The 22,953-nt window shown below is 33.3% G+C and overlaps 3 protein-coding genes across 3 annotated transcripts; all 3 read left to right on the top strand.

Moving 5' to 3' along the window:
* Nucleotides 1-18,633: 18,633 nt before the first annotated feature.
* On the top strand, nt 18,634-19,506 carry LOC139485242 (uncharacterized). Its single transcript, XM_071269580.1, has one exon. The coding sequence runs from the start codon at nt 18,634-18,636 to the stop codon at nt 19,504-19,506; it is 873 nt and encodes a 290-aa protein (XP_071125681.1).
* A 929-nt stretch (nt 19,507-20,435) lies between these two features.
* On the top strand, nt 20,436-21,119 carry LOC139485176 (uncharacterized). The gene has a single exon (XM_071269452.1). The coding sequence runs from the start codon at nt 20,436-20,438 to the stop codon at nt 21,117-21,119; it is 684 nt and encodes a 227-aa protein (XP_071125553.1).
* A 148-nt stretch (nt 21,120-21,267) lies between these two features.
* LOC139485125 (uncharacterized) lies at nt 21,268-21,849 on the top strand. Its single transcript, XM_071269327.1, has one exon. It carries the CDS (start codon nt 21,268-21,270, stop codon nt 21,847-21,849), a length of 582 nt encoding a protein of 193 aa, XP_071125428.1.
* The last annotated feature ends 1,104 nt before the right edge of the window (nt 21,850-22,953 follow it).

Raw genomic sequence — 22,953 nt, 5'->3', positions numbered from 1 at the left:
TGATGGACTCAGTCGAGGATTATGCCAGGCAAAGGGCTAAACGTGAAATGGAAGACGTAGACACTTTATCTGAATGGATTAAAGCAGTGAGGTCGTTAATACAAATCAGAATCAAGAAACTGAATGGGTCCATCAATGCCCATGCTACGTCAATCTTTAAAGACCCAAATGGTGCTAAACATTTATCCGACCTCCATGATAAATATGTTGTTGTCCCCGCAGACAAAGCCCCAAATAACATCGTTTTTGTCTGCAAAAGTCACTACATTAATTGCTTGATAAACGAATTAGGTATAGACAATTCACTTGGAAACTCAACATATACCCTCACGACACTTACCAAAGAGGAAATCCTGGATAATCATAGGTCTGTTCTTTGTTCCTTTGGTATTTCAACCAAAGATGAAGAACTGGATCTTCCATGACTGTATTGGATACCTAAACTACACAAGTGTCCTTACAAACAACGGTATATTGCTGGGTCTTCCAAGTGCTCCACGAAACCTCTTTCTAAATTATTAACATCTATTTTATCAGCAATCAAAGACGGGCTTCAAAGTAGGTATTGTGAAAATGCCTATTCTAGAGGTGGCGTGAATCAGATGTGGATACTTAAAAATTCCAAAGATCTTTTAGAGTACATACAATCTAACTCTCTTTCATCTTGTAACAGTATTAAAACATTTGACTTTTCTACTCTTTACACAAGTATTCCACATTCCAAACTAAAAGACAAATTGAAAGAGTTGGTATTACTTTGCTTCATAAAAAAGAATGGCCAACGTAGATACAAGTATCTTGTCTTAGGGAGGGATAAATCATACTTTGTAAAGAATCACTCTGATTCAAACAAAAAAATTTCTGAAACCGATATTATCAAGATGTTTGATTTCTTGATTGACAACATATTTGTAACGTTCGGAGGACGTGTTTTTCAACAGACTGTCGGCATCCCTATGGGAACAAACTGTGCCCCTCTACTTGCCGACTTGTTTCTTTATTATTTTAGGCTGACTTCATGCAGGAACTTCTTAGGAAGAAAGATAAGAAGTTAGCAATATCCTTTAACTCTACTTTCCGCTTTATAGATGACGTTCTTTCACTAAACAATTCAAAATTTGGTGACTATGTGGAACGCATCTATCCCATCGAATTGGAGATAAAGGATACTACAGATACAGTTAAGTCGGCTTCATATCTTGACTTACATCTAGAAATTGACAATGAGGGTCGGTTGAAAACAAAACTTTACGACAAAAGAGATGATTTCAGCTTTCCAATTGTGAACTTTCCATTTCTAAGTAGCAACATTCCAGCAGCACCTGCATACGGGGTATATATCTCCCAATGGATACGATATTCACGTGCTTGCATTTCCTATCATGATTTTCTTGATAGAGGGTTACTGCTCACAAGGAAGCTATTAAAGCAAGAGTTCCAAATGGTGAAGTTGAAATCATCCCTTCGTAAATTTTACGGACGCCATCACGAGTTGGTTGACCGTTATGGAATAACCGTTTCACAAATGATATCGGATATGTTCCTTACGTAGTAACTACAATCCCCTTCCCTTTCATGAATGTGACCTACCGAATTAGACTATTTACCGGATTTGTAATCACATAAGCAACACGACGGGTGCCACATGTGGAGCAGGATCTGCTTACCCTTCCGGAGCACTTGAGATCACCCCTAGTTTTTGGTGGGGTTCGTGTTGTTTATTCTTTAGTTTTCTATGTTGTGTCATATGTACATGTACTATTGTTTTTCTGTTTGTCTTTTTCATTTTTAGCCATGGCGTTGTCAGTTTGTTTTAGATTTATGAGTTTGACTGTCCCTTTGGTATCTTTCGTCCCTCTTTTATATAGCTATTTGCAACAGAGACTGCAAAGATATGCCATAAAATGCTTGAAATGTTCATACTTTAAATATCCTTTTGTTTTTAAATGAATTATTTATTTTTTGAAAATAATCACAACAGTTAAAAAAACAGTATAAAATGAAGTAAGGTAGTTCTACTATACATTTACAGTTTAATTTAATATCTTAGTACATTGACTATATGTCTCAAGAAATGGCCATTGTCAAAGGTGTATCTATAATCAACCATGCAGAAAAATGCATTTATATAATAAACCAAAACTAATTGTCTCAAGACATTTGTCCATGTCTCAAATCATTTTCCCATGTCTCAAGACATTTTGCCATATCCCAAGCCATCTTTCCATATCTCAAGACATTAACAATATTATAAAAGTTCAGCTGTAACGTAGGGATACTAATTTTGTATACCCCTAGGATGACATGGTAATAGATATTAATCATCACTGCTTTTCTTTCGACCGGCAGTAAAACCCTTTGCAAAGTGGAACGTCCGTTCGCCGTGCGGGATCTTCATTGTGGCAGCTATGTCCGGTCAGAACGGAGACACGAAAACCGATGAAAAGTGTATAGAGAATATCACATTCTTTGTACGTTATGAATACTTGCAAAATTTCAATGACCGGCCTGTATTGTACCTTTTGCAAGGCTAAATGTGTGTCCCTAACCAATATACCCTCCTTTTAAAGCGAAAGTTCAAATTTCTTATATCTTCATCCCAGACGGTCTGTACTTTAGGACATGCTTATAGTATGTATATCTATTTCTTTCTCATTCCTAACATGTTTTATATATTTACCGCTGGACGTTAAGTGACCAGCGAACCAGCAATCAATCATTTTTCTTACATGCAAACCATGCAAACCGGTAGAAAGTATTTGATAAAGGGCATAACGTATGGACGGCGTGCACAAAGTTGACGGCAACTGTAAAATGCGCCTTTTAGATAGTTTTATACAACCGTGTTTAAAATATTTTTGAATAAGAATAGGAATAAGATTTTTTTTATGATAAAATGATGAACGCATGCCATTAAAATCCACGTTACTAGTAAGGTAAATTAAAATTTAATCTATAAAGCACGAAACGGGCATATAGAAAACGGCAAAAATACGATGTAACTTGTAACATTAAATAGGCATAAATTAGAGTTTTTGACCTAAAACTTATACAAATTCAACATATTTTCCTGCATTTTCGTATAATAGAATTGTTCGGATTAGGACTCGGACATCACACGAAATTCATCGCAAAAAACAATCAAAAACGATCATGGTAGATAAGTTTGGAATGGTCTTCTTTATGTGTAAGAAGTAGTAATTTGGAAGGATTAATAATCGAAATGAAAGAATCGTCAAGAACAATATGTAATTACCATCTTTTTATTTTCAAAATAACTTGGTATTCCAAATGTGCATAACCAGAGGTTTAAGATAATCTTCAAAATATGAACGATTCGATAGTCCAGACTGAACACCTGATTTTTTTTAATGTCCAGCTAGTATGTTACAATCTTAAGAAATGACGTTTTAACGCTATTTTCTGAAAAGGGTCCATGACATAATCGCTAATCATTTCCATTTCATTGCTCTTAGCATGTATCTATTTATATTTCCAGAATGTGCATTTCCAGCACTTTTTTGTTCGAAAGAAAAAAGAAATATGTTGAACGTAAATATTTAAAGTTATGTGATAAACTAAGTGTCCAGTGTTTTTGTTACGCGCTTGTTTTCTGAAGGAAAATGCCGACGTCGTAAATGGTTTTAGTAATTTGAAGACGTTACGTTTGTGGACTCAGCTTTGTGCACGCCGTCATGACGTTAGGCACGATATTTGTGGTACTTTTGGTAACGTCGTAAAGGATAACGTCGAAGTCGTGAACTATTTACGTTTTATAATATTGCCTTTCAGTATAGCCATTTAACACATTGTTTCTGTAAATAAAAGGATACACGGGTACAATGTATATACACCATGTTCTCTTATAAAAAAAGAAAATGTGAGGTATATGTATTGTGTTCTATGAAAGAAAGAAGATGTGGAATATACAGTACACTATTTTAATCAATATGGTGAAACTGTAATAACTTTCTATTAGATAGTTTACTAAAACTACAAAAAACGGGCAGCAACAATAATTTTATTTAGACGAATATGATTACATCAAACCATCTAGCGAATTATTTCACGAATGTAACATTGTGCCGATTACACAAAGAATACTTTATCAAAAATCATTACTGATGTTTATATACCTATATGGAGTTATTTTCTTTCATAACCATAGGTCATTCTTTCTCAGAATCAACCCGGACGGTACCATGATTTAATGTATTATGCTCCAAGGCATAAAATAATGACAAAATAATGCAATCTATAATAATTTACTTCAAAATGATATTCGTCTGATAGTTTTTTGTTGTCGATTTGGAAATTTATCTTTTAAAGTTCGATCAATGATAGGTGTAAAAGAAATCGTCATTGCCCACATTTTAATCTTAGAAACAAACATAACGTGAAGTTTTGTTAATTTATCGCTACAATACAGACACATTATCATATCATATATGTGAGATGAGTTTTAATGTAGACTTTCATAAAATAAAGCCAGATTTAACATATTAATGTGTAAGATTTTGAAAATCTTATTGAGTCCCATTGAAAAGGTTGATTGATTGTTAGATGTTTGCTTAACGTTCAGTGGCAAATATTTCATGCATGTTCAGAACGATACACACCGAATACTGTGACCTACATGTATCTATATTCGTCTTCGTGTCAGTTCTTAACTTTTATAATTTTAAGTATACCTTTTACTCTATCAAATGATCAACTAATAAGATGTTCTTATATTCTATTGAATAACATTCACGTAATACTCAATAGGGTCGGGTGGGGAGGTTATATAATTATATCCAAATTATGTGTTAAAATAAAATTGAGAATGGAAATGGGGAATGTGTCAAAGAGACAACAACCCGACCAAATAAAAAACAACAGCATAGGGTCACCAACAGGTCTTCAATGTAGCGAGAAATTCCCGCACCCGGAGGCGTCCCTCAGCATGTATTGCTTTTCAAAAGACAATCTTTCGGAATATTTCATTCGATTCAGATGAATGTTGAAAAAATAACCACTTTTCCGTGATAGGAATGTCATTACAAATAGAAAAGAAACATACCCCCTCTTTTCGATCAACTAAGTTGGTACAATAATTTACTTACAATATGTCTTGTATTTGTCATAAACTGTTATCGGATGGTAACAATTCATTTGTGTGTTTCTTCATGCAGTTCCAGTAATATTTTTTATTGTTTATGAATAATAAATTTTAAAAGGTTTATATCTAGATTAATAAGTGAGTTTTATTTCACATTCTAAATGAGCTGCAGGGCGTATTAAAACTTGACCGCATTAGAAAGGAATGTCCCACTTTAGTGTGGTCGGTAAAATAGGATACTTAATTTTGCAATTTTTTATAAAAATAATATTATTTTGACGGTATATAAGTCAGATAATGCATATTTTAAGGTTTTTCTTGTCGTAGAACACACTTATAGGTGTCAGGATTGCTCAAAGAAAACTGCTTTAAATATGCATTTTCTATATAATAAGGCAAACATGGCTTAGTCCAGAATATATGTCCAGTTTTATTTTATCAACTTCTGCAAACCAAAAATACAGTGGCATACCAGATTTTCGTCCTCAGATAATTTTGTAATTCCAAAACCAAATACAGAGTTGTATACGTCGAGTTTCTCGTACACTGGGCCAAAAGTTTTGAATGCTCTTCCTAATTAAATTTAAACATAAATACAAATCTATGTACTTTTAACATTACCAAGATATTTGTACTGTAATGCCATATCATAATTGTTTATTGTATTTTTAAATTGTATCTATTTTTCATTTATCATTATTATTGAATATGTTTAGTTTATTTCTAGTGTAAATATTATTGTATTAAGAGAGTCATCTTGAACATTGGTGTAATCCAAATGAGTTACTATCTCTAAAGAAAGATATTTTTATTATTTTATTATTGTTATTAAATGGTCAGACGGATTTGTATATATCTGTAATTAGGGGCTGATAGCTCGCATCAGTCCAGTCCATTATTCAAAATAAACAGATAAAGATTAAAATCATAGTGTTTCGATATTTTGTTCTTATGTAAATTTGAAAAATTGGTAGACCAAAATGTCGAATTTAGTAATGCGAGATATAGCGTCACAGTCAAAAAATAACTTTTCATTTTCATTATTCAATTTTTAACTTGAATATTGAAATATAAACTATTTCATTATTCATTATGCATCATTAAACTTTGAATGTTGTAGCCTTAAATACTAAAGGGATGTGAAAACGGTGAAAAAACTCTTGTTAAACTAATATAAATTACTGCTAGGGAAAATATGTTAGTTTTTTAACTTGGCACACGCTGAAACCGAAACCTGGGAAAATTAATTGATTGGGTGTTGGAGTTTTACTCCTCTTTCAGCAGTCTTTGTTAAAAGAGAAGAAAATGTTTATTTCCATGAAATGGGACCACAACGAGCATATTACATGTACAATATAAGACATTATTTAAAACACCAACATAAAAAACAAAAAAATGGCGTCCAATTTTATTTTTTTATTTACTGAGAAACCAACCGCAATTTGCCCGGAAACCGACACTTGCAATCCTAGTTGATAAGGATTGGGGTCGAATGCTCGTGGTTCGAGCGGGGTTCATCGAATTTACAACCTCGATGTTGACATCCTAGTGATTACTATACCTCTAAGATCGCTCAACAAACCAGGCCTCGGAAATTCTTTAAATATGTAATAAAAAATTCATGTGGTATGATTGCCGATGAGACGATTCTCTACCAGAGAATTTAACAACTATAGATCACCGTACGGCCCTCAACAATGAACAAAATCCATACCGTACAGGAAGGCCTCGAAATAAAAAAAAAAAGTAAAACAACTGAAACGAGAAAAGTAACGGCAAAAGTACATAACAATAAAAGACGACAAACATGATATACAGCAACAACAAAAAACGACAGCCACTGAGTTACAGGCTCCTGACTTGAAGACTTGTGTAAATATGTATGATAATTGTTGTTGAGTTGCTGTCTCATTGAAATGTAGTCAAATCAGGTTTTACTGGAAAAAAATATTTTATATTGAAAAGAAGAACGAATTTCAACGAAGTGAAACAACAAGTACAGTAAAGATTCATACCTTATGTATTCTTTATTAACATAATTACGTTTCAAAAACACCATAACGCCGCAAACATACGTTGCCTATAATAAAGTGAACGTCAAAAACGTCAAATTAGCCATGCTGTGACATTTTGGTAGACCACCCTGCGACTGCTTTATTTTGATGACTTGTACATTACTATGTATCAAAATGTTCCTTTTGCAAAGGAATTTGACATTATAGTGATGTTTTTCGAAACCCTGATGTTGTTTTTACTCTTTTTTGAAGATTTGTAACAACTTGTCCCTAATTATTCAAAGAAAAAAATGAAGACGTTTCCATTGTGACATTTTGGTAGACACCCTTTTTACGCATCGATATTCGATATTAATCGATAAAATATATTTGAAAGCATATGATATTTCCTTTTTTCTTTGAAATTTATCATACTGGCCTCATTTCTCCGTTCTAAGATGCACAACACATTTTTTTTTCGCTTTTTTCTATAATCAACACCGGAATTCCTAACGTAAAACGTTGGTAAAATGTTTTGTTGACAGGAGACCTTTGGGGATTCATTGACTTACTTTTTTTTGGTATAATGCTTTAAATGAGATAGCTGTCCGAATGAATGCCGATCAGATGTTATAGATTTAGAAGTATTTTTCATTTTCTGACTAAATGAAAAGTTTTACACATTTTTAATCAATGTTGATAATTTCTCTATTTTTTTAAACGTGTTGTGACCGTGTACTTCGGGCTAGGTTTTTGGTTATGATGTCGAAGGTTTCACGGGATTCGCTCATTTACAGTGAATTTTTCTCATTTTAAAGAGTTTTCCAAACTTCTTTTACAAAAGGATATGCGCTTTCACCAATTGGAGAACATATTCCTCTCGCTATATATGCTTTCTGCACTTTTGTGCCGTAAAGGAGTGATATTTTCCCTTGGTGTCTACAATCAAATTGACTTCTTTCAAGGCATTCTCGATCCGAAAATTGCGTTATTTGTGTTATATACAAATGTCATCTTAAAGTCCTAACGTTCCTCTTCGAAATGGGGTAGCATTATTGTATTTTATATACCTATATTGTACCCGAAAATAGAGGGAATACTCGAAGAACAACAATTGTATGTTACCCGTCTACACGAAAACTATCCGATATTTTTCGTTAGTATTCGGAAAACTGATTGACAAAACTGAATAAAAACCAATAAGCCATCTGTAACTTAATTTCTTGTGCCTTGAATATTTTTTACACAAAATAACACTTGATCTTTCCCGAATTTTTCTTATTTATAACTGATTTTTAGTGTCAGGTATGTTAAATCAGAAAAAGTCACCAACACTGTACGTCTATACATATTGATTATAACTCAACGTCACTTACAATGTAAGAATTTTTGAACAGAATGAATAAAATAGATAAATGAGTTTATATTCAATATCATGTATATGCCTTTTTAAATCGGAACACCTTAAAAAATAATAAAGTCGTCTAAATTGCATCATACGCGAAAACAAACGTTCAAACCATGCATTTATATGTTAAATATACTTACATTTCTTAAAGATCTGATTCAACGTGCATGTACACTTCTCATAAAATACAGTGCTTGGCTGTAAGTGAGAAAATAAACAAAAACATATGAATATAAATATAAATTTTTCCGAGATATTGTTTAACCATTATATATATCGTTAAATCAATAGAATAATAATGATAGTTTCCTGTCGTATTCTACTGATACCGTATTTTATTTCAAAATACAAATATTATATACCAATACAGCAAGTTCTTAAACATCAACAAAATAAAAAAATTTCCGTCTCCAGGCATAACATGTTTGTTAGACTAAGTTTTCTTCAAAATACAAATATGAAATACCAATAAACAAATCCGTAAACATCTACAATGTATCGACATGTTATCTTCTATCGAACCTGTAGATACAGCTGTTTGACAAACCACGTCCCTTTTGGGTAAACATATCATATTCATAGATATTCTGTTTTGTTTACGTACTGCTTCCAAGGTATGATCTATATATCGAAATCATAGAGTCGTTAATTAATAATTTATACGCCATCTACATTTTATTTTTCGCTCAATGACAATCTCCAAATCAGCCATGTGAGTATGTGCTGTGGGTACCATGCTAATTTTGTCGTATTTTTGTATTGCATGAGCTGTAAATCTGTTTGTCAAACAAAATGTCAACGCATCAACATGTAAATTCATTCAGAAAGTATTCTAATCTGTTTGTGAATGCTGTAGGCATAGAAAAACAAATAGACGGCCAAAATTAAAATACTTTTACAGTTTAATTAAATATCTGAGTATATTGATTATATGTCTGAAGACATAGCCAGTATCTATGGTGTATCTACAATCAACTATGCATACAAAAATGCACTGATATAATTAACTTAAACTAAATGTCTTAAAACTTTTTTCCATGTCTCAAACATTTTGTCATGTCTCAAGCTTAAGACATTTTGCAATGTCGCAAGACATGTTGCCATGTCTCAAGACATGTTGCCATGTCTCAAGACATGTTTCAATGTCTGAAAAGATACGCAATATTATGAAAGTTCAGAAGTAACGTAGGTATACTAATTTTTCATACCCCCCCTAGGATGACATGGTAATATATATTAATCATCACTGCTTTTCTTTCGACCGACATTAAAACCCTTGGCAAAGTAGACGAACGGACGGTTCGTCGTGCGGGATCTTCTTTTTTCGCAGCCATGTTTGGTCAGAACTAAGACATGAAAACCGATGAAAAGTGTATAGAAAATATCACGTTCTTTGTACGTTATTAACACTTGCAAATTTTTTATGACGGGTCCGTATTTGACCTTTTGCGAGGCTAAATGTGTGTCCCGTTCCAATATACTCTCAATTTACAGTGCAAGTTCAAATTTCTCAAACCTTCATTCCAGACGGCCTCTACTTTAGGACAAACCTATAGTATGTATATCTTTTTGTTTCTCATCCCTAATATGCATTATATATTTGCCGCTGGACGTTTAGCAACCATCAAACCAGCAATTAATCATTTTTCTTACATGTAAACCGGTAAAAGGGATTAAGTATAGGGCATAGTATAACGTATACACATTGATAACAACTCAACATCTCTTACAATGTACGACTTTTTGTACAGATTGAATAGAATAGATAACTGAGTTTATATTTGATATCATGAACATGCCGTTTTGAAGCGGAACACCTGTAAAATAATAAAGTCGTCTCAATTTCATCATGCGCGAAAATAAACGTTCAAAACATCCATTTATATGTTAAAATACACTTACATTTCTTACAGATCTGATTCACCGTACATGTACTTTTCTCAGGAAATGCAGTTGGGTCAACATTTTTTATTAATTCTCCATAGGCCGTAATGGTAACGTTTTCCTCCGTTGCTCAGTCCATATCGTTTACTTGAACATGTGTGATGGCTCATATTGAAGCTGATATATTTATACATGTCTGGTTAAATTTTTGGGGTGGCAAGTGAGATTACTTTTTTTGCAAATTGCTGGACCCCAGAAGATGGTGAAAAATGTCACTCTCCACATGAAATAATCCCAAAATTCTGATCATAAAATTCAATAACAAAATTGTCCTTTCTAATAATTTATTTCAGGTCAAATCTACATATTTCTTTTCTCATCACATCAGCTCTATAAAACAGTTCTGATTGTTCATTAATGTCCATTTTTAAAATCACAGCATCCACAATTGTATGGCGGACTAATATTGTTTTTTAATTACGTCATCTCAAGGTCATGATCTCAAGGTCTATTAGGGACCCTGACCCATATTAGATCAGCAAATGTCAGATTCCACTAGTATTGCAGTATGAATTTCTTCGGTACACCTTTTCGAACAATTCTGTGAAGTTTTTTTCCGCATCTGAAATAAAATAAGTTAATTTTTAGTATTTTTAAGTAAGCATGCTTATTACTGTTCCTTATATCTTTTAGTAGAAAGAAAGCACAAAATCCATATGTTATCAATTCACAATTTAGACATTGATTAAGACTTTTCATAGTTTAAAGTGCCATTCAACAAACCTTCATTACCTCACTGACTTTATAAAAATCATCATGTTTAGATGATAAATCATGAAAATATTGTGTTTTTTTACTGTAAATAAGGTACATTTAAGGATTTTTTCACTCAGAAAATAATGTTTTTGATATTTGTTTCTTTCATAGAAGGATTAGAACATTTTAATTTTTTTATAAATGTTAAGATCATTCACAGACCATTCTCAAACAGGTTTTAGTTTTAAAATCCATCAAGTAATAACCATTTTAGAGTTCTTTTTGTGTGAGTGTTTAAATGGGAAAAATAGTGCTTTTCTTTGGTGAAGATAACATTGTGACGTCATCGCTTTTGTGACGTCATGACTTTATGATGTCATAATTTAGAATTGTATTAACATAACAGAGTGTGTATTTTTTCAATAATGAAAGGGAAAAGGAAAAGAAACCAATATAAGCATTTTGTATCCCTAACAACAGATCAAGGTTGTGGTGTTATTAGTGGTGTTGCTCCATCTACAGCTCCATCTACATCTCCATCTACACCTCCATCTAAACAGGTTGAAAAAAAATTATCTATGCAAGTTTCACCTTCACCACCCAAACTTAAATTTTCTAATTCCACTACAGATTTGACACCTAAAAACACCACATAATCTGTCTGGTTACCCCGCCTTACAGAAAAGGAATTCAAGCTGTACTCAAAAGAGAGTTACGATAAAAAATCTTATATAGCCCCACAAACTGAAAAATGTGCGACTACAGTCAAACTTCTAAGACCGCATAAATTGTCAGATGATTATTTAGATGAATATCTAGAGGAGAAAGGTACTGAAAATAGAACAGTAGATAGAGATCTTAATATTTAGTGATCAATAGTCTTATAATTTGTAATTTAAAAAAAAGTCCAAAGTGTGTTGTTCCACATTTTGAACTGGTACTCAATGGGGTCTTTGTTGGATTTGAGAAATGAAGTGTACCAAGTGTAAATTTATTTCAGAAAAATATAAACTATTTAGAGAAATTAACACAGGACGTCCTGGTCGCAAGAGTGCTTCAATTAACTATGGGTTTCAGACTGGCGTGATAAACTGTTACAGTTGGGTGCAGACCAAGCATTACATGTAAACGGGCCTAAAAAGTGAACGCGGCGTTTACTCGCGTGCACTTCATGTAAACGTCACGTTAACTCTGCGTTAACTCCGAAATTTTAGTAGACATAAATAGTAAACGGGCGTTTACTTTCGCGTTTACCTCCGCGTTAACGCGAAAACCGCGCGTCTTCTAATCTTGTAAAGAGTAAACGGGCGTTTATTTTCGCGTTTACTTCGCGTTAACGCGAAAAAGGCGTGTCTTATATCTTTAAAAAAAAGTAAACGCCCGTTTACTGTTTGTAGTAAACGCGCGTTAACGCAGATTGTCCTCGTATCCTGGATACACTGACCTAATATATCACATTATAAGGTACATTAAAATATCCATCTGTCCATTTTCGATCAACATATTGGCAATTGCATTTAATGAAATGAGACCTCTTTAATTAATTTATTGAAAATTAATCATTGCATATAAGAACAAAATGGAAATTCTTCCTGGAACTGTAAAACCTACAAGACTTTCAGTTTACATTCGTGAGAGGATATTAAGTTTTGGAATATTCAATTTTGGCATATTTATTTTTAAATATGCCGGTTTAACTTTGAGTCGATATTTGTACATGTAAATTTTGAACAAAAAAAATAGAAAATCCGCTGTTGAAAGTTTTTGAAACTGACTATTTTTGCAATTAATAAATGTTTATATTTCTAATAAAAAGTGTTTTTTAATGTTAGGGTTCAAAACCCATATACGTAAAATATTAAGTCATTTTAACAACATAAATAAATGTACAAATGCACACGGCGATTATTTTATAATATACACAATTAGTTAACGCGAAAAGTAAACGCCTGTTTACTTTCAAGTGCGCATAAAAATACAATTGAGAAATCTGTAGTAAACGCCCGTTTACTTTTACGTGCACGTAAAATTAAACTTGTGAAATCTGAAGTAAATGGACGTTTACTACTGACTAAACGGACACATAGTAAACGCGCGTTTACTCGAGTAGACATTAGAAATTTCCGTTTTGACCGCGTTAACGTAAATGAAGTAAACGGGCGTTTACTAGTAAACGCGAAATTTATAGTTAACTAACGAAAAATGTGCACGCCGCGTTAACCTGCGTTTACTTTATGTAATGCGTGGTCTGCACCCAACTGTACATGGTCAAAGGTGCGTGTGTAGCTCAACTTTAACCTTGTATGTGCTGTTATTTATTAAAATGTGATGCTATTTAAGTGAAATATTACAAATGAGAAATATTCTGAATGGATTGAGTCTCAGAAACACATTTTTGAAATAGGACTATTCCATGCATATTAGTAGATATAGCAAGCCATACTTAGTGTTTTGGGAAGATTTTTACGACTTTTTCTCCTTATTTCTTACATTTTGTAATAATAGACAACTTTTTCCTAATATTTTGATGAATATACAGTTTCAATGTTCAAGTCGATGGAAATTTGGTTTCGTGTAAGCAATTATTAATTCGTTTCTTTAGCTACTGATAACAACCTTTTATAATTTCTATTAATGCAACCCGTTAAAGAAATGACACTTTAAATACAATAGTCGAAGTGCACTCACTGGTTATGTGTAAGAAGAATAAGCGTTAATATCATTATCTGTTATATTATTTAACTAATGAAGCATTATATTGTATACTTCTCTCGTGATCGAAACAGTCTATATATATTGGTGCATTGTGTTTTTCTTATCTAAACCCACTTTGTAAAGTTACACTTGTTCTACATTCATGTCGGTCAACATTTAATAAGCTGTTATTAAATTACTGGAACATTCAATCTGTAGAGTGGTTTGTATAAAAGTTCAATCTCTGGTCAAGACATCTTATAACGGCTACTCAAGTCCGTCTTGGAGTACAATTACAGACAATAGTACGTTTAAATGGTGTCATTGATACACACACTGACCTTTAAATAAAAGGTAAACAAATTTCCTATCACATTTATTTTGTCACTGTATCTAAATATCTGAGATCTTCCCAAAGAAAGTATTTATTTTATTTTACATTTTATTTGAACCAATGTACATAACATATTCAGAAAAGGAAAGCTAAAAAGCGATCATTACCTGTGTTCTTCGGTTATACCGAATAAAATTCCGACTAAATAAGTATGCCAACAATATTGAAAGGAGAATACCGTAGTACTGCAACCTGAGTTCATTTTTAAAACTTTAATGTTCCGGAAGAACACACAACTAAATTATATATCGATGGAAAGAGGACAACGTATACAATAAGAAAAGTTTGGTCATAAAAATCCAGAGTGGTAACATTTTTGTGAAACTGAGGTCAAAGGTCAGACCTAAAAATATCAATAATGACACAATGACAAAAAGGAGAAATTATCTGATATTTATTCATTAGAATGCTACAAAAATGGTTCAACCAAACGCATATGATATAAACGATGGTAAAACGACAAATTTGACTACTCATATGAAGAGCGTTGGTCTGGAACCTTCTGATTTTTTCAATTTATGACGTAGCAAAAGAAGAGATGGCCTTGACCTTTTCACATCCATAAACTTTCATATTGATTATATTTTTTCACTACAGTATATTAAAGAATTATTTTCTAAACTATAAAACACCAGTTAATCAAATTATTTCAATATGTTTTTCTTTCTTTTTATGTAGTGTAAAGAAATCAGAGATCTATATTTAAATGACATTGCAGTGTCTTCGTGTAGGTGACTATATTATCGGCACGTTTTTGTATGAAACATCCCCTTTGGTGTTTTGAAACAATACCGTCTTGATTTCACTACAGTATATTAAAGAATTATTTTCTAAACTATAAAACACCAGTTAATCAAATTATTTCAATATGTTTTTCTTTCTTTTTATGTAGTGTAAAGAAATCAGAGATCTATATTTAAATGACATTGCAGTGTCTTCGTGTAGGTGACTATATTATCGGCACGTTTTTGTATGAAACATCCCCTTTGGTGTTTTGAAACAATACCGTCTTGATTTGGTCAAACTCGTGAATGGCAATGCTTGTCTGCATAGGAAACACAAAAGCCCTATGAGTACAAAGTTTATATCAATGTTCGTGACCCATATTCCCATATTCATGCTATAACTGCACGGCAAATCCCAAATAAAATGGGGCAAATGTTGCTACAGAAACGATTTATTTTGCAATAGCCATACATTTACAATATTGTGTTATCTTTATGGACAATATACGGTTCAGAAGCGCCTTTTTGGGATTGTTCATCAATTAACTAACAAAATTAATGAACTTCAGAAGCGATACGGGCATCCTTTCCATAGAAACAACTAACAAGAACACAGCTCATAAAAGTGCTGGCGGCAGAATGAAGTAATTGTTCTTCTTTTAATGTATCCTTGATACCTTCAGACACATTTTGGTGTAGTTCTGAAAAACTTAACATAGATTCAATTTTCCTGTATCAGATATGGCATCCCTAATTTTGAGTTCAGAGTTAAACTCTATATTTGATATCCCTTGATCCCGCTGTGTCTGAATTGTAAGGTGTCATAATATCTAGTTAGTTTGTTTTGGAGTTTGGTAGTTTGGTATTCATCAGAGACAATTTTGGGGAAAAGTGATCGGTATTTGTCGAGGATGGGCTACATGAAAAAGGTTTTTTTTTATGAAAGAACAGATCAACACTAACAATCTTTATCAATAAATTGACAGAAAGTTCAAATTCTAATTTTTCAGTAATCTGTTTTATCTGATGCAAAGGTGATGACTTCAATAAGTACTTGATAATGCATGCTGAAAGGTAGACTGTATTTGAAAATAAATCTGTACTTGCGATTATCTTTACCATGCCATGCATGGATAAATGATTACTAATATTATCACACCTCAAAAGACTGTCAACACGTTCAGAAGACTCAGTTTTGTGTTGTTTTCAGTCATTTATAAAGGTTGTGCTTTTACATATCCTGTTTTCATATCCCAACTACTAGTAGTAAACTGAGCGCGAGATCGAATGAAAGTGTCATGTTGTGAGGATACATGCATGTGGATCAGTTTGATCACATATATGGCTTTCTGTTGTTTCTAATTTAAAGACGCAACACTTCTGCCTTCTTGTATAAGTCTTATAACATCACTGATGATTCACAACTCTTTCGCACAAGGAAAGCAGAATATCAAGAGAAGTTGGTTGCAGCATCACCTTGTACCATACCTAGTATCTGCGAATGTTCAATAGTACTTTTTCTCCGACCGCTTGCATGCATATTAATTGCTCTGAGGTTGAGCATTGACATACGATGTATTTTTCCACACAATTTTAACAAGTCATTATCCGGAAAACCATCTTATCCGAATGATTTGGTTAACTTTTATAAAAAGTCAAAATTTTATTGACTAAAATATAACTTATTTACAGAAAATATACAAAAGAACTACAATATTTTTTCAAATCTTTCAAAAATAAATTATCTTCATTATCCTAGAAAAAAGTAAATATTAACATCGAAACTATCAAATTCATTGTTTAGGAAAAAAATAAATGCTGGAGCTGATTGACGGTTAGGAAATTTCCGTAATTAAAAAAGGTACGTATACATATGATGTTTTTATTTTTGAGTTTTTGACAAAATTGTTTGGAATTTGCCCAACCAAATTTGCCTGCAGGATTGCAATACCATATTTTGTCCTCTCAAATGTCAAATACTGTTTTTGAATCATACGTTTTCTCGTTCTCAAAGAGAATAGCGTTAAATTTCCATCTGAAAAATAGCCAAATTTAAGTTTAAAAGTTTTACTCGGGGATGATATTATATTTATGTCTTCATCATTCAGATGATCCTTGACGATATGTGCATCGAAAATTTTACAAAAACATTTAGTTTTAGGATTTAAAAGTGACTACTCAAAACCGTTAATTGATGGGTACTCCTTTAAAGGGCTAAAATACAAAAATGTGATCATAGAATCTTTTTATGACCAGAAGGAAATTAAAATATAGATATTATTCTACCATTTTAAAACAATTTGCAGCCGCTTGTTATTCCGGAACATTAAACTCGTTAACTAAGCGTCTTTTTTCGAGGTCAGTTGCAGTACTACCATATTTTACAGTATTATTTACATACATACTTAATATCCACAAGGATACTTGATAATAAGGATAGCAAGCATTTTAAAACGTTTGTAATCATCCGTTTTTATACGCCCGTCAAAATTGTGACGGGGCGTATTATGGTATACAAATGGTCCGTCCGTCTGTCTGTCCGGCGTAAACATGTCGCACCGTAACTTGGGACGACATATTCAAAGTTCATAAAACTTTATATAGTTGTTTCTTATGATGGTAAAATGATCTGTATACTTTTTGTTGAAAATAAGATTAAACTTTATGAGTTACGGGACTTTAACTAAAACAGTTTTTTTTTTTTCACATGTCTCGCCGTATCTCAAAAACGATTTATGATTATTGCTTAAAACTTTACAAACTTCTTTTAAAATTATATCAATCTTGAGATTTGTATACTTTTTGGTGATGATTCAAAATTTCATTTTTGAGTAATTGAGTATTTTGTATAAAAAGGGGGAGTTTTTTTTTACATGTTGCGCCGTCTCTCAAAATCGATTAATGATTATTGCATAAAACTTTACACACTTCTTTGTTATATTTATCTTAAGATCTGTATACTTTTTGGTGATGATTCAACATTTTCTTTTTGAGTTATTGAATATTTTGTAGAAAAGGGAGAGAGGTTTTTTACATGTCGTGTCGTATCTCAAAAGCGATTTATGATTATTGCTTAAAACTTAACGCACTTATTTGTTATAATAATCTAAGGATCTGTATACTTTTTGGTTTTGATTTAAAATTTGATTTTAGTGATAATTAGTTTTTGTAAAAAAAAAAAGGGGTGTTTCACATGTCCCGCCGTATCTCAAAAACAATATATGATAATTGCTCAAAACTTTTCATTCTTCTTAATTATATTATCCTTAAGGTCTATATACTTTTTGGTGATGATTCAAAATTTTATTTAAGAGTTATTGAGTTTTGTGTCAAAAAAGGGGGTTTTCACATGTCACGCTGTATCTCAGAAACTATTTATGATAATTGCAAAAAACTAACACACAAGACGACGGGCGTATCATGTATCATTTTTATGTAATACTTTTATGATATATGTCGTGAATATAGACCAAGAGACATTAGAACGTTATGTAATGTAATTGTTTCCCGTACTTTTGCGCACACTATTGTTAATGTAACGTAACGTTATTGTTTCGTATCTATTTATCTTACGATCATAAAGCATCTCAACTAGCAAGACGTAATTTTCTTCCACAAGTCTCACAAAGTTAATAACCCTCAGGATATTGGTGCCGTGACGAAAACCACAACTAGAGATGAGTTCGAAACTCAAAACAGTACGAGCCGCACATCGACGAGCAGTAATAAAGCGACTGAAAAAAGGAGACATGACAGAAGAACCGCACCAAGATGTTGTCAACCTCAGATCCATGATGGAGCTTATCAAAACCAAGCAGAAGACATTGTCCGACCTCAATGAGAAGATTCTAGAATCTATGGAAGAAGAAGAAGACCTCGACGAAGAAATTGAAGAAGTTGACAGATACGAGTTAGAGATTCAAATTGGAATAACGAAAATTGAGAAATTCATCAAAGAAGTAAGTCAGTCTAAAAATCAATCAGCTCTTAACCCTAATGCATCAGATTTTATATGCAATAACCCCAGCGTGCAAGAACATTCTAACCAGATAATTTTCAATTCAGAGCAAACAAGCCTTAGCCAGTCAAGCATGCCCACCTCTACAATGTCAAGTCATCATAACAAATTGCCTAAACTTAACTTGCTAACTTTCAGCGGAAATCTACTAGAATGGTCAGCCTTTTGGGATTCCTATAATAATTCCGTACAAGAAAATCCTTCATTGAGTGACGTGCAACGATCTAATTATTTAAAATCGCAACTTTATGGAGAAGTTAGCCAGTGTATTTTGGGAGTGCAAATGACTAATACAAACTATAATCAAGCAATACAAAGTATACACGAGAGATTTGGCCAACAACACAAAATAGTAAGCGCATACATGCAAAATTTGCCAAATTTTCCTGCACCAATGCCCGGAATTAGGGGACTGAAATCGTTCAGTGACACGATTGAAAGTAATATACATGATATACGTGAGCTAGAAGGAATGGGTCGATATAAAATCGTACGGAATAGATATAGGAAGATGTGGTGTGAGTGCCAATGAGACAATTCTCAATCCAAATAACAATTTAAAAAAAAGTAAACCATTAAAGGTCAATGTACGGCCTTCAACACGGAGCCTTGGATCACACCGAACAACAAGCTATACAGGGCCCAAAAATTACTAGTGTAAAACCATTCAAACGTAAAAACCAACGGTCTAATCTATATAAAATAAAAAAAATAAACGAGAAACGAGAAACACGTATAAATTACATAAACAAACGACAACTACTGTACATCAGATTCCTGACTTAGGACAGTGCAAACATTTGCAGCGGGATTAAACGTTTTAATGGATCCAAACCTTCACCCTTTTTCTGAAACAATAACATAACATCACAACAAAGAAAAACACACGATAAAATATCAATTGGCAGGCTTAACTCAATCAAAAAACGTAAATTAATACACTATAAAGCCTATTAATACCGCTTATACTCAACAAACTTTCATGTTTTGTCAGACAAAATATTACTCGAGATATTTCAAGTTTACACAAAGCAATAAAGAAAGAAATGTGTATCCAAGAGGCCGCTAACGCCAATCCTTTTGAAACCGATATTATCCCCACCGCATCGTTCGTGACAGAAACTACAAATAAAAGATGGAGGACAACAGGGTCTAAAGATAGTAATAACAATAATTCAGTTAAGACTAAAAGGCCGTGTTTGTTTTGTCAAAACCCGCATCACCCAAATGAATGAAAAAAGATCACCGATATAAACACCCGCACCCAAATCGTAGAGGAAAAACGAGTTTGCTTTAACTGTTTTCTGAATTACAAGGTTTCGGAATGCAGGTAAGAAACATCACAGTAGCATCTGCCGTCATAATTTACTAAATGAAAATTCCACTTCAAATGAAAATAAAGCCGTAACAAAACCTGTCAACGAAGAGCTACAAAGTACCACAGAAACAAAGAGCGTCGCTATGCATTCTGCTGTTACAGCACATACCGAAATTCTATTGAAAACCGCCGTAGCGCCCGTGTGGTACCATGATGAAAGTGTTATGACTAACATTCTACTCGATGAAGGCGCCCAGAATTCATTTATTTCTCAAGAACTAGTAGAGAAATTCCATATCAAACCAACTGGTATAGTAAGCATGCAAATTTCTGCATTTGGCGGGAAAGTAGGTGATGTACGCAACCTGGAGAAAGCAACATTAACCATTGAGACCGAAAGAAAAGAAAGAATTCCAATGGAAGTAATTATTGTTCCACATATTGCCGAACCGATACATATGAAGAAACTGGTAAAGATTAACAGCTTCCCCTATTTACGAGGATTACAACTTGCCCACCCAGTCACGCAGGATGAAAAGTTTTCCATTTCACTTCTCATTGGAGCAGACTACTACTGGTCTTTAGTACAAGATGAATTTATTCGAGGTGACGGACCAATAACTGTTAAATCTAAAATAGGCTATTTGCTATCAGGACCACTGAACACAGATAGCAACACTCAACAATGGAATTCTACGATGATGAATGTCTTAGTGGCGCACAAACCCGAGGAGTGCGATTTACAGAAATTTTGGGATATTGAGTCGAGCGGATTAGAGGCGGATTCTGATGAAAACACAAAAAAATGTACAAAATCTAATGCTTGAGTACCAAAACTCTAGCATAACATTTAAGGAAAATAAATATGTCGCAAAACTACCATGGAAACCATATCATCCCGAGTTACCCACTAATGAATATATAACAAGAAGGAGGACCCAGAATGTTATAGATAGGTTGGCTAAAGATCCGGATATGTTAAATCTATACGACAAGATTATCAAAGAACAGGAGACGAAAGACTTCATAAAAAAGGTACCCATTACAGAAATAGATCGCGAGCATGAAAGAATCCACTACATACCACACAATCCCGTTAAGAAAGATTCAAACACGACCCCTATTAGGATTGTATATGACTGCAGTTGCCATGGAAATCCAGATTTACCAAGCCTTAATGACTGCCTATCTTCAGCACCACCTATTTTAAATAAATTGACAAGCATTCTGACAAGATTTAGATTAGGAAAATATGGCATCACAACAGTCATAGAAAAAGCATTTTTACAAGTAAGACTTGACAATGATGACCAAGACGCCACACGTTTCTTTTGGTTGTCCGATTCAACTCACCCAACAAGTGAGTTAGTTATGTACAGATTCAAAGTTGTTCTTTTTGGAGCAACGTGTTCGCCGTTTATTTTAAACGCAACATTACTGAAATATTTATTCATGAATCCGAGCAAAGTAGCTTCTATTCTACAAGAAGATCTATATGTTGACAATATACTATCTAGCATGGACTCGGAAGAAGCCACAGACTCACAGAAAAATTAGAATTAATGACTGCAGTGATTGGAGCACGACACTCAAAAGATGTAGTTGAAAACTTAGGAGTTAAAAGAGCAGTATTTTGGAGCGATAGCCAAATAGTTATACACTGGCTCACCTCATTGAAATCGTTAAACAAGTTTGTAAAAAATCGTGTTAGTGAAATTAAAGAATTAACTGAAACTCGTGAATGGAAATATGTACCCACAGAAATGAACCCAGCTGACCTACAAACACGTAGATTGATTGCATCGCAATTTGAAGATTCGACATTATGGATGAATGGACCCCAGTGGATAACAGACGAACGTAAATGGCCTACGTGGACAGGACATGTGGAAATAAGTACTCAGCTATCAGATATCACAGGATCAAAGACACACAGAATTGACGATAAAATACCAAGTGATCCGCAGCGAATATCAAAGATCATAGATATGCCAAGGTATTCTAATCTACATGAACTATTAACTGTAACTGGATATGTCTTAAAATTCGTTAAGAACTGTCAGGAAAAACGTCCATATCGACTAAAGAGTTCACAAGGTGACAGGAAGCTCAAGAAAATTCTAACAAAAGAGGAAATTTCATTAGCTATGAATTTATTGATCAAAGATAAACAGCAAGATAGGTTCGTGATAGAGCTAGAACATATTTCGTTAAATCCAAAAGTTAAATAACTACCGCTTGTACAATAGTTACGTTTATATTTGGATGAAAATGGAATCATACGATGTAAAGGGAGAATACGAAATTAATCTATAGAAGAAAACGCGAAGTTTCCTATTCTACTACCAAAGAACCACAAACTTACAGATGTTGTTATTATGGACGCACATCTAGGAAATCTACATGCAGGAGTCGGACAGACAATAACACATATAAGGCAATCATACTGGATACCGGCAATTCGACAATAAGTGAACAGTGTATTACGTAAATGCATACAGTGCCAAAAAATAATTGGTAAACCGTATAATAGCCCGGAACCACCACCACTACCAAAGGATCGAGTAAAAGACACCATACCATTTTGCACAACTGGGATAGATTCTGCCGGACCTCTACACATCAAGGATACATCAACACAACCGCGGAAGGTATATATAT

This window comes from Mytilus edulis, chromosome 1 (genome assembly GCF_963676685.1).
Source record: "Mytilus edulis chromosome 1, xbMytEdul2.2, whole genome shotgun sequence".
Taxonomy (NCBI): domain Eukaryota; kingdom Metazoa; phylum Mollusca; class Bivalvia; order Mytilida; family Mytilidae; genus Mytilus; species Mytilus edulis.
This window is presented reverse-complemented; position numbering and strand designations above follow the sequence as displayed.